The following is a 12,864-nucleotide window of genomic DNA, read 5'->3' as shown; positions in this document are numbered from 1 at the left end:
GGTGCCTCTTGTTCCAGTGGGAGACTCCAATTTCAATGCTGTAGTGTTTAGAGAGGTACATTAAATGAAAGATATATTTAAAAACTGAAAGGCTTGAAGGCTTTGGACACACATTGCTTGAAGAGATGGCTATTGCCATTGGATACACAAGAACATGGCTATGTCTAATAGATAAATGATGAGGTGCACCCAAATATATCTGAGTATTGAAGAAATCATGGCCAAGATTTTTAAAAATCTATAGATGCCTATATTTAGATTCTTAAGACCACATTTAGTCACCTAAATAAGAGGCCTGATTTTCAAAAGTGCTGAATACTGAGCAGCTCCCATTTGCTTCAGCTGAGGTGGATTTTCAGCCTCTCTGACAATTTGGCTCTAACTGGTTTTGCTTTATGATCAAGATTTAACCAATTAAAATGCCAAATCCTGTCCTCTGGTGCATGGGGCCACTAAGTAGATAATAGGTAATAAGGAGCCTCTTCCATCCATGTAGTGGAAGAGCAGGGATCATATCCTCTGTAAGATCATTTGGCCTCACTACACTTGGAGTTGGGAGGTGTGACCTGCAGCTTGGAGACATACTTGTGCTAGCTCTCATCAAGCTAGCCTGCTAAAAATAGTGTGTGGCCATGGCAACATGAATGGTGGCATGGGGTAGCTGCCCTGAATATGTGCCTAGGGTCTCTGGTAGCTGTGTACTCAGGACTGTTAGCCTGTCCTGCTGCTCACATTGCCATGGCTACATACACTCTGTTTTTAGCACACTAGCTGGATGACAGCTGGCACTAGGGTGTCTTCTCAAGCTTGGAATTACATCCCCAGCTCCAAGTGCAGACATGCCCTAAGTCAGGCTATTTCGTGTACTTTCACACATTTAGTTTAATTGGGTGCAAAGATTGTCAGAATTCGAAAGGAATGCTGTGATGGCAGTGTGGTGTTGGAGGCTGTGACATCTCCTTTGTGAATTGTTTCTTGAAGACCAAGGAATGATTGCCACTCATAAAACACTGATAATTCCGATTGATGGGAACTCTACATGTAGCAAAAATATGATAGGGTTAGTCGCTATTGTTCCCTCTGGAAACCAGGTAGATGTTGCCAGAACTAAAAGAAATAGGAATTAGATTTTCATAAATTCTTTAAGGTGTCCTTTTCTCAGACATCATGGCTACTGATTTACTGTTTGTGTGCTAATAATACGTAACGTCCATTAGTACCTGGCAGCATTCAGAGCTAAATTACAACTGCCATCAATTGAAGTTCTCCAATATAACCTATGAAAGGTCTTTTCTGCAGCTGGTGCCTTCCAGGAATGGATTCATCTCAGTTCCCTGAGATATTGCATCGACTATTACTTGTTTTGGGCCCTCAATGCAGGACCCAATCATTTTGAACATTCGAACAGTTGAACATTTTGTAGGATCAATTTCTGCCTTCTTAAGAGGAGAATTAAACCATGACCTTATGATCTCTAACTTAAGTGGGCCGTACTCTTTGGGAGTGGAAATGAATAGTTTATTAGACATTTTTCTGAAATGTTTTTGAACTTATGAGTTTCCAAACAGGAAAGAACCTTTGTCTGAGTCATTGCAGATCCAAAAGAGTAAAGTGAAAGTATCTACAAGTCCGGTTTTACATCTGAAGATGAAGAACTCATAACCTGATGGAATCCTTCTCATCCATAGTTCAGAGATACTGAACCATGGATGAGCTGTGCCGAACAAGGACACAGATGTTATTTTTGCAGATAACAGTCTTATGGTACATGAAACATTAGTCATATCTCTTAAATAATTCAAGAGACTATTAATATCTCATAAATTCCTTGTACTTAGGAGTGACAGTTGTATTTAAATTAATCTTCCTGAAACACAGACTATTCCAATCATGATTTGACTTCAGGAAAAACAATTTAAGTACCTGATCCTTCAAGTTGCTAAGCATCTTTAGTTCTCTTTGACTCAAATTGAAGTTGATGGCTGCTCAGCACCTTGCAAGATTGGGTCCTGCATTGTCAAAGGTAAAAGCTTTAATTTTCCCCTATGCAGTGGCACAAAACAATCATAAATCCAACTTACCTGGCCCAGTTTCAAATGGAAATATACTTGATTATTAATAATAGGTTTCTGGGTCAATATACACTTTCTCCCACCATGTGCAGTACACCATGAGGTCAAAAAAGCATCTGTCCCTCTGCTCTACATTTTTACCCAGAAAAGGAAACAATCCTCAATTTTAGTATGCATTTGGTCATGTGTGAAAAGTGCACGTATGGCTTGGTGTGCTGCTAGTCTTGGGTTTGTGTAGTCTTGATGCTGCATTGCTGCTGCTATTAATGCAGCTGAACCCACGTGGCATGCACTGTTTCTTATTTGCACTGTAGAGAGCTAAGCTTTGTTCTCTTTGTTTCTATTTTGACACTTACATTGTTGGTTTATGACTGTGTATCACGCCTGCATTCCATAGATCCCAATTCAAAATTTGAATATCCCCCTCATTTCATTTATAAAACTTTCCACATCAACCACCTGTCCGTTCAGAAAATGAATAAACATGGTTTTTAATGTGTTCAGAAAGTCACCCAAAAGTGATTCTGTTGGACCTTGTGGAAAACAAATACCAGAGGTTAAGGGCTTTCACTGAGAATGCCCTGCCCTCAGACAAATGTCAGCTTGAGTGGTCCAGCTCATCTAAATGGTCACCCTAAAAATGAAGAGCGAGGCAGTCTCTATGACACCTGGGATCCAAAAAGAGATTTACAGATCAAAATCCGCACGTTGAATAGGTTCCAGGAATTTAAAACGTGCAGTTTATGGAGCGTAGATGCAATTCATGGAGAGACCCCCATATGTGATCCCAAAGCAAAACACCCAGATCTATACACCTGCAAACATAGTGAAAGTTCATATCCAGATCTGGATTTTGTGGCTCTGGCCTGTCATAAATTTGAGTACATTCTTGGCCAGAGCTTTCTGTGCAGTGTGGATGCCTTGCACCATACAGTTGGCTGATTCCGGCTGTGAGTCTGTCATACCTAGGCCCAGAATGATCACCTCCCCCCCACGACAAGGGTGGTGGTGTTTGGGTGCTGCACCTCTATCTTTCCAACTGCTGGTGTAGTGGGTCTGGTTGTGACACCCTAACATTGTGTTGATCCCTCTACCATTTTTGTCCCATTATTATTTGTATTGCAGTAGTACCTATAGGTCCTAACCAAGATCAGGTCCGCATTGTGCTAAGTAGTTTGCAAACACATAGTAAGAAACACTACCTGGACTTTCAGAGCTTAAAATCTAAATAGAGAAAAGGTGAGAGGGGAAGGGGAGAGACAGACTTGCCCAAGGTGACACAGAGGTCAGTGGAAGTGGCGAAAATAGAACTGAAGTCTTCTGATCACCGGTCCAGTGACCTGTTCACTAGACCTCACTGCCTTAGGGCCATAAGTAGTGAGCATTTTTGCAGCTGTCATTTGTACCAGTGTACCAATCGCCGAGTATTCTCAGAACCGGGGAAGTGCAAAGATGAACTTTGCACCACTTTTGCACTCTCCCCCATCTCCCTGCTTTGCACGCTGTGTGATCCTTGAGCATAGCTGAGGATTTGGCTGTGTTCTCCTGGCTGCTCATTTTGTTGGTTTATTTAAATTATTAATTAAAAAGTGAAAATGTTGAGATTTGCTCTTTAGGGTCATTGCATTCCATGTCACCCATTTTTAGGGAGGTGGGGAGGAGAGCGAGGAAAGGGCAGGGAGTCTGTGTAACTTCTGCATATACAGCAAAATACCTTTTTGGTCTGCATTAGAAAGTTGACTTTGTCTGGACGTATGTTGGAGCATGGATAGGAATTTAATGTGATTGACACAGACAAGTTGTGACATACCATTCAGGGAAAACTAATGTATCAACTGTGCTGAGTGGCAAAGCCATTAATGCTCCAACTTTTTTCTTTAAAAAAAAATCCTTTAATTTTTATTCTTTCTTTTTCAGAGCAGTTGCAGCTGTCATCTCTGGCTCTCAATCTACTAATTCATATCTTCCATTCATACTCTGTGAAGAAACTAGATTGTCTAATGAAAAAGCTATCCATTTAGATTTTTCAGTAAGAAAACTGAAAATGGAGAAGTATTGTTGGCTCTGACAGCTACATTTCTAACCTTGATTGGTTCAGGAGTGTTGCTTGCATTCAGACCTGGAAAAATAATAATTATAATGGTGAAAAATACTATTGTCTTGTTTTTAAAATGTACCTTTTCAGGAATTCTGTTGATATCAAAACTGTTTAAAAAGTGACTTTCTTCCCTAATTAATAACCACTGAAATTATTTACATGCTTTATATCTTTTTCTTTTTCTGTTTAATTTTTCTCTGTGCATGTTATTGAAGTTTGACAAGCGAAGGTTCATTTACTTCAATACTATGGGCCAAAAACTTTCCTTATTGAATTGAATGCATGTAGCACAGGTACATAAGCAATAGCAGAATGTTAGCATCTGCTATTATAGAAAATGATAGATACTGTGTATTTTATCTCTAACAATACATATGTTTCTTCAATATGTGTAAATGGCATGATTATATGAAAATGATTACTTATATGAGAAATGTGCAAATATGAAATATCACATATACTGATTGTAACTTCCTCTCAAATTAGTGAGCAGTTCTGCTTAAGTTAATGGGACTATTAGTGCATGCAGTTATTTGCTAAATGTAATGTGGGAATCACAACCTGGCCCTGTGTTTGTATGTGCAGAGAGTCTGAACTAAGAAGGATAAACTATACAATACATATAAAATATCTCGTCAAGAGAATGAATCAGAGAGTGGAAAAAGGCTAGGCCTGCCCTGGGTTATGGTCAGACTCATCAGATAGTTTCCATGGTATCATAAGGAGAGTTTTCATTAGTGATGGCATTGTGAGTGTTGGTTTGAACCTATATTTTTTCAAAAGCATTTGGCATGAGAATATATTTGTCAGTGTGCTATTTGATACTTTCAGCTTTGGTAAGACAGGTACAGATAGATTTCTTTTAATAGATACGGTTGGTTTTGAAACACTACTTTTTGGTGGTTTTTTTGAGCAACATATTCTGTTATGGAGTATGGACCAGAGTTTTAAAGGTATTTAGGTACCTAATGGGATTTTTTAGAAAATCAGTGGGAGTTAGGCTGATAGGGATTTTCACAAATACCTATCTGCAGCTTTAGGCACTTAAATAACTTTAAAAATCTGGCCCTATGCTCCTAGCATCTTACGTGGGCAGAGATTTTCTACCATTATTTTTTTTTTAAAGAGATAAGCCCAAAGTTGAACTTTGAATTCATTTGGGGAAAGTTGGAATCAGATCTGAACTTTGCAGCACAGGATCAACTCTTAATCATTTTGCTACCAAATGTTAAGGTGAAATATTTCGGAAGCATGTGCTTTGAGCATAGAATTTGGTTTTAAACAGTAGTTTTTTTATTCAAACTCACCCAAAGCACTTCAAAAAGCAATGAGCTTTTTGGCAGTGCTATTTCCATGTAGGCAAATGTAGTAGAAAAGGTCTGTTCAGGAAAAATCTTGTCAGGAATGAGATCCTGCAGCCGCACCTGCTCAGTTTCCTGACAGCCTAATGAGCGCAGCTGGGTCACATGAGCCAGGCCACCTGACTATCTGAGGAAGCTAGCAGGTCTGTTCTTAAACCCAGCATCAGCCACAGCTTGTGGCTTCTCAGTGAACATGCTTGCAGATTCTCTGCTTTCCTGTGTTTGCCTCGTTCCAGGTCTTGCTTTGGTCTTGCTTTTTGCTCTAGCTTAGACCCTGCATTGAACCAAGCTTTGTTTCAGTCCTGTCTCAGGCTACGTCTTCACTACCCGCCATATCAGTGGGTAGCAATCGATTGCTCGGGGATCGATATATCGCATCTCATCTAGACGCGATATATCGATCCCCGAACGCACTTATATCGATTCCGGAACTCCACTAACCCAAACGGAATTGCAGATTCGACATGGGGAGCTGTGGACTTCGATCCCGCGCCATGAGGACGGTGAGTAATTCGATCTTAGATACTTCGACTTCAGCTATGTTATTCACGTAGCTGAAGTTGCGTATCTGAGATCGATTTTCCCCCATAGTGTAAACCAGCCCTCAGCCTTGCTCCTTTCTTCCCTGATGGTAGGTTCTGGCCATCGGCCTCGGTTCTGACTCAGACTTGGCTCTGGCATTTGGACTCTGACTATGGGTGCTGACCCTTGCTCTGACCAGGAGGCCAGACTGCCCTCATCCTGATTCCCTGACACATGTACATAGTCTTGGATATTAGAACTTGTTCTATTGATAGAGAGAGAGAGGGCTGGTCTACACTACGGGGGAAAATTGATCTCAGATATGCAACTTCAGCTACATGAATAACGTAGCTGAAGTCGAAGTATCTAAGATCGAATTACTCACTGTCCTCACGGCGCGGGATCGATGTCCATAGCTCCCCGTGTCGACTCCGCAACTCCGTTGGGGTTGGTGGAGTTCTGGAATTGATATAAGCGCGTTCAGGGATCGATATGTCACGTCTAGATGAGACGCGATATATAGATCCCCGAGCAATCGATTGCTACCCGCCGATACAGCAGGTAGTGAAGACGTAGCCTGAGAGAGAGAATGTTGGCTAGCATACCAATATTATCACCAAATCTTGACCGATATATTTCTAATCTTTGGCAGAGGCAATTTGGGCCAGTATGTCACCTCAGACCCTTTAAACTCAATTCTCTTCCTTGGTCATATGGCATTTCCTGTACATCATTAGAATTGCAGCCTTGCAGATAAGTGACTTTAGGGGAGCGGACTCTTTAGTCTGCACTTTTGTTTCAGAATCCCAAGACAGGTAGGTTCCAGACACCTCTCTTCTATCTTTTAGAAGCTGAAGGTTGTTTCACATCTTCAGGACAGTCTGTGTCAAATAGTCTAAAACCACAGGAGCTGTAATAAACAATTTATTTTAAATAGAGTAAATCAGATTAAAGCAGTGGCTCTCAATCTTTCCAGACTACTGTACCCCTTTACGGATCTGATTTGTGTTACATACCCCCAAGTTCCACCTCACTTAAAAACTACTTTCTTACAAAATCAGACATAAAAATACACAAGTGTCACATATCAGAGGGGTAGCCGTGTTAGTCTGGATCTGTAAAAGCAGCAAAGAATCCTGTGGCACCTTATAGACTAACAGATGTTTTGGAGTATGAGCTTTCATGGGTCAATACCCACTTGCATCAGACGAAGTGGGTATTCACCCACGAAAGCTCATACTCCAAAACGTCTGTTAGTCTATAAGGTGCCACAGGATTCTTTGCTGCTTTTATAAGTGTCACAATACACTATAACTGAAAAATTGTTTGCTTTCTCATTTCAGTGTATAGTATATAGATCAGTATAAACAAGTCATTGTATGAAATTTTAGTTTGTACTGACTTTGCTAGTGCTTTTTATGTAGCCTGTTGTGTAGGCAAATATCTAGATGAGCTGGAAGACCTCTGTGAACCACCAGATTAAAGGATAGAAATTGTGTCCAATACAGATTTAGTTTTAAGCTCTGCAAAAGTCATCCATATATAGGGCCAGATTCTCAGCTAGTATAAATTGATAAAGTCTGATCACAATGGAGCTACTCTGCTCTATGCCCTCTGAGAAATGGCTCTTAGCAGGGACTGTTTGGGTTAGTTACAAGAAAATAAGCAAATGTACACATAACTAGAGAATACATCCACTCTGCTTCAGCTTGTTTCTTTCATTACTTTGATATTTTATACAGTCAGTCCATCAGGAATATGGATTCAGATGTCTCATAACATGATCCTTCCTCCTTTTCCCTGGGATTCCAATCCTTGATAATGTGACCCTTTTTAATGTAAAAAATGCAACAGGATTCCTTGTCGTATTAGGCATGCGGGTTTAGGTTATATCAGCAGTTCTGCAATGTACAGTCTAATTAGCTGTACCATCTAGGGGGAAGTGGAATAGTCTACTGTCTGTACAGTAGATATTTTCCTCTACATCTAGTAACATCCCACCATCAAGCTGTGGGGTAATTTCCTCTCTTAAAACCTAGCAGATCAAATGTCCCTTAATTATTTTAAAGTGTCAAGGTGACAGGACCCAGGTGTACATGTCAGCTATCCTTGGCTGGAGGGGTTGATCTGAATCCAGCTCAGTCTGCCTCTAGAGAGACAGGATTTATATTTTCCTACAGCTCTTTCTTAATTTTATTCTATACCCAATAAGAATTGTTGACAGAGTAATGCTGATCTTTCATACAGTGTGACTGGTTCTCTCCTTTAAAGAACAAATAATGGGCTTATGAGAGAGACTGAGATTGAAACATCAAATCTAAGTGTATGAAGATGTCTCTAGGAGTCCTAAGTGATGCCCATCGAGATCAGAGGCTGTGTTTGGATCTAGTTTCAGGCTTGGGTTCACATCCAAAGCAAGGTTAATGTTTGGATATGAGATTCCAAAATCTCAGAACCTTTATTCACAATATTTCAGCCCAGAATGAAGGATAAACTTTTGGGTACCATGTAAAAGATCTGTGACACCAAGGACTACAACAGGATCACAACAAACCTAACTGTGATCAATCATGGGTATAAGAGGGACAGAATTCTGATCCTATAGCTGAAAAGCCCAGGACCTGGAGCTAAAGGAAAATCTTCTCTATTTGTAGCAGTGCTTCTAGCAAAAAAACAAAACCAAACCTCACATGCATACACACTAGGTTTTTAAGGTTGAAAGCAGGGGTGGCTCTGTGTATTTTGCAGCCACCAAGCATGGCAGTCAGGCAGCTTTTGGCGGCTTGCCAGCGGAAGGTCCACCGGTCGTGCGCCTTCGGGGTACCCGCCACTGAATTGCCACCAAAACCGCGGGACCAGCGGACCTCCCCCAGGCGTGCCATCAAAAGCCTCCTGCCTGCTGCCCTCACAGTGACCAGCAGGCTGCCCCCCGTGGCTTGCTGCCCCAGGCACGCACTTGGTGCGCTGATGCCTGGAGCCGACCCTGGTTGAAAGCCTTTATCACTGAAATCCAGCTAATTCTTTAAATCAGATTTTTTTTTCTTTACAATTTTTTTTCTTAGACCACCTAGAAAATCCAAATGTTAGAAATTCAACAAACGAGGAGTTAAGGCATCTAATCAGTTTCTTACTGCTGTATATGCATTTACCACTTACTAGTGTCCCTCCCAATGTGCGCCACCCACCTAACCCTAGTTTTACTTCCCTTTTGTGTTCAGAGTGAACATATACTGTTTTTGTATACATCCTTGACCAAGTGTGCAGTAAGACTTTGATAATATAGTCCCAGGGTCCATCAAGTTACATCAGTTCTGCAAATTTTCCTATAGTGCACTGTTGGGAAGCATGAGCTGGGGCTAAGGCTTCTGTCTCTGACTGTGCTGCGTTTCTGTGCATTTACTGCATCACAACATGCTTTGCTTGACCTTAGCTTCATTTTGTAGGATTGAGTTTTAAGAATTCATCCACTCCTGTTGTTTGTTTACAGAAAGGCCTAATTCTGTGTGACATCACAATAAAATACTGTGGAAACTGTGATATCATAAATACAGGATGATAACTTGAGGAAGAGAATGAAGTGGGGAAAAACTCAGGAAAATCTCCAAATGTGTAAATTGTTAGCAGACAATCTAAAACCCTATTCTGTTAACAAAAACTGACTTGATTGGCTCTTCAGATGTTTCCTTTAATTAGTAAGAAAGTCTCTTCTCCTTTCTCCCACTCCTTACCAATGCAATCTGATTTATTTTCTGCCTCTACCTTCTCCCTCAGTATTATTGTCATGACAACCTGGAAATCAGCTCCTGAAAGATGTGTACTAGTAATTTGACTATATGAGCAATACAATTTGTCATATGAAATAGGAATTAATACTAAAGCTTGTCAAATACTAAAAGCCCTTCATTTTGCAAATGAAGTTCTAGCTTGGTTTGTTACAACTTGCTGCTCAGAATCTCACTTCCAGTGAAATTATGATCTGTGGTATGTGGTCATGCAGGGGCCCATGGGACCATAGAGTGCCTCCTTTCTCCCCTGTGCAAATGTATCCCTTACTTGCTTCTGTTGGTCTGCTACTTCCCCTCCAATGCAAGGGGTGGACAGTGTGCACAGCCCTGACTTTGTTACCCTGTCTCTCTCTCACAGATTGGCCAGTGCAGTTCTAGGAGAAGTAAGCCGGTATGAGGCTGGGACAGCTTGACTTGTCTTTGGAGTCCTCACTTACTCATTCTGAACAATTTGCCTTCCCTTCTGCTTCTCCCCCACCATGCCAGACTTCTTTCCTTGTACCTTGCCACATAACTAGGTGCTTATTTCAGGTGCAGGGGAGATGAGAAGTGCAAATGCCAGTCCTTGCAATAGAGATGAGCTGACTATAGATTCACCAGTCACAAGGCTGATAGAATCAGTTTCTGATTTCATGTGACTCTGTCTCTACATACTGAGGAATGCTGGTTCAAGGACAATTTTTTTGTCAACTTCATGTTATTGTCCACTAGTATAATCCTCCAGTTTTGGCATTTCAAGCACTACCGTGGGTAGTGAATTTGGTTTTTTAAATAAATTCACTAGAATTTTTTTAAAATAGTTGCACCAGATTTGGCTTGCTAGGGATCCTTGATTTAGGCCTGGGAAAGAAAATCTGATCTGCTTAATAACTGTGGAGGTTAATTGATATATCTTTTAATCCAGGTATTCTATTTACAAATATTCTCTAATGCTTCAACTAACTTTGGAGGTGTGTGAAGGAATAGAATAAAAGAGAAGGTAAAATTTGTAACGGGTGCTGTGATCTAAAATGACTTTACTGGTTGTGTCTCAGTAACTGGGATTGGGAATCAAAGTGGAGAAAATTACATACATTTACCCCCGCTGCTGTTGACTGGTAGACGTCATAGGACCCTCCCCAGTCCTAATAAGGCCAGGAAGAATGTGCCAAGCATTAAGTGAGCTAAGAATAAATTTGAGCTAGGATGGGGATAAGGTTACTTTGAACTCTATATTTCATGTTTTCTGACCTCCCCTGCCCCCCCCCCAAAGAACTGTAATTATATTAGAGAAGCTGCAGGAGCTTTAAACAGTTCTTTCCAGTTCCTTTGCTTTTTGCTGCCTTTCCCTGCTCTGCTGTTTGGATCTTGGAATTTTTATTTTTATTTATAGGCTGTGTGGTTCTCGTGCTAAAGATCCACAATGAGGCATGGCTAATTTTGTTAGAAGCTGATACTTTAGTCTGATCTTCAGGCATTGCCTTGGGAAAGGCTTAGATTGTTCTGGGGGGCCAGGACTCTACAGAGAAGACAAATTCAGAGAGGCAGCAAAAGAACAAACAGAATAGAAAAAGAGGAGGACCTCCCACCTTTTATTTCTGCATCTCCTGACTGAGTCAGTGACCCAGAAGTATTATCTAAGCTGCGGTATAACTTGACCTCTTTAGAATATCTTTTACCATCACTGCTATGGCTGAGATTACAACAGAAGGTACTGTAACTATTTTCAAATATAATTAATTGAAAACAATTTGTACTTTGACAGTGTTATTGAATCAGCATGTCAGTGTGATTTATTGCTTTTTTGGGAATAGCAGTTTTCTTCAAGGGTGGGTTTTTGTGTGAGAAGTGTTTGTCTGGCAGCTGGAGACTCCACTGCTAGTTAGCGAAGCTAGATCACCACGCACCTCTAAAAATAGCATTGGTCATGTAACCTGAGCAACCGTAGCTCAGACAGTGACCCTAAAGTGATACAAGAAGGAGAATGCATACTGAACTGGAGGTACTGGGTTTAATACCAGCAGGTCCAGTCCTGAGCTCCTTGCGCAGACAAATCTCCCATCAGCAAAATTGGCATTGAACTCTGTCAGAGTTTCACCCATGTCTGAACATCAGAAATCAGCTCTGTGGTGCTGATCCTGCATCTGGCTCAGTGGAGGCACAGGGGTACACTTGCAGGACCACGGTCTAAATTTGTAAGCTATGTTTTAATGTTAATTGAAGTAAACAGTACTGATCCTGCAAGCCTTATCCAGGTAAAGCTCCCATGGAAGCGAATGAGAGTGTTGCTTGGATAACTACTCCAGAGCTAGGCCCAAAGAATGAGAAGTAATCATATAAACCACAAAACATTTATCCTAACACATGAATATTTCATGGACTTTAATATTTCCTGGCCATTCATATTTAAATACCTTTTAGATACATAACAATATTTTATCAACAACAGAGCAAGAAGGAAGCTGTTTAAAATTCCACCTTTTTTACTCAAATATTAAATATTTTTTTAGTGGAGTTTCATCCATTGTGGATCACTCTACTGATCATCTTCAAGTTTAATAATGACTTTTTTTTAAAAATAGGCTTTTTGACAGTCTTCTGAAAGTTTATGTTTATTTTGCTTGTGATAGCGTTTCAGTATATTAAACTTGTACTGTTCATCCTTCAATTTTAACCATTCTGTTTGAGAGGATTGACATTATTCACTATTGTTCTTGCTTGACGTTAGCAATAGCAAACATAAGGCTGATGTGAGTGAGGTGCATGTGGCTTTTTTGTTGTTGTTTTATCATCAGTGGTTGGATGAGTGTATATAATTTGCTCCTGGCAGCAAATAGTACTAAAACAGGTGACACAGTCAGACAGCTCTATCACAAATGCTGGGATTAGTTCATGTAGAAATTCTTATCCAAATTTGGTGAAAACACTGCTCATTTTGTATTTGCTATATGGAGAATTATATTTGTCCTCAGATATGTGCTGGGTAGTATCACAGGTGTTAAAGGGACTTGTATGCATGAATCTGAGGGCAGAATATGCTTAGGTCT

At 40.5% G+C, this 12,864-nt stretch overlaps 1 protein-coding gene across 1 annotated transcript in view; it reads left to right on the top strand.

Annotated features, from left to right (window-relative positions):
* Positions 1-11,078: 11,078 nt before the first annotated feature.
* Positions 11,079-12,864, top strand: part of TRDN (triadin) — a 307,073-nt gene continuing 305,287 nt past the window's right edge. Inside the window, exon 1 of the mRNA XM_030556221.1 lies at positions 11,079-11,528. Coding sequence (XP_030412081.1) covers positions 11,507-11,528 — 22 coding nt within the window. The 5' untranslated portion in view covers positions 11,079-11,506. The remainder of the gene's footprint in view (positions 11,529-12,864) is intronic.

Source organism: Gopherus evgoodei, chromosome 3 (assembly GCF_007399415.2).
Source record: "Gopherus evgoodei ecotype Sinaloan lineage chromosome 3, rGopEvg1_v1.p, whole genome shotgun sequence".
Lineage (NCBI taxonomy): Eukaryota > Metazoa > Chordata > Testudines > Testudinidae > Gopherus > Gopherus evgoodei.
This window is presented reverse-complemented; position numbering and strand designations above follow the sequence as displayed.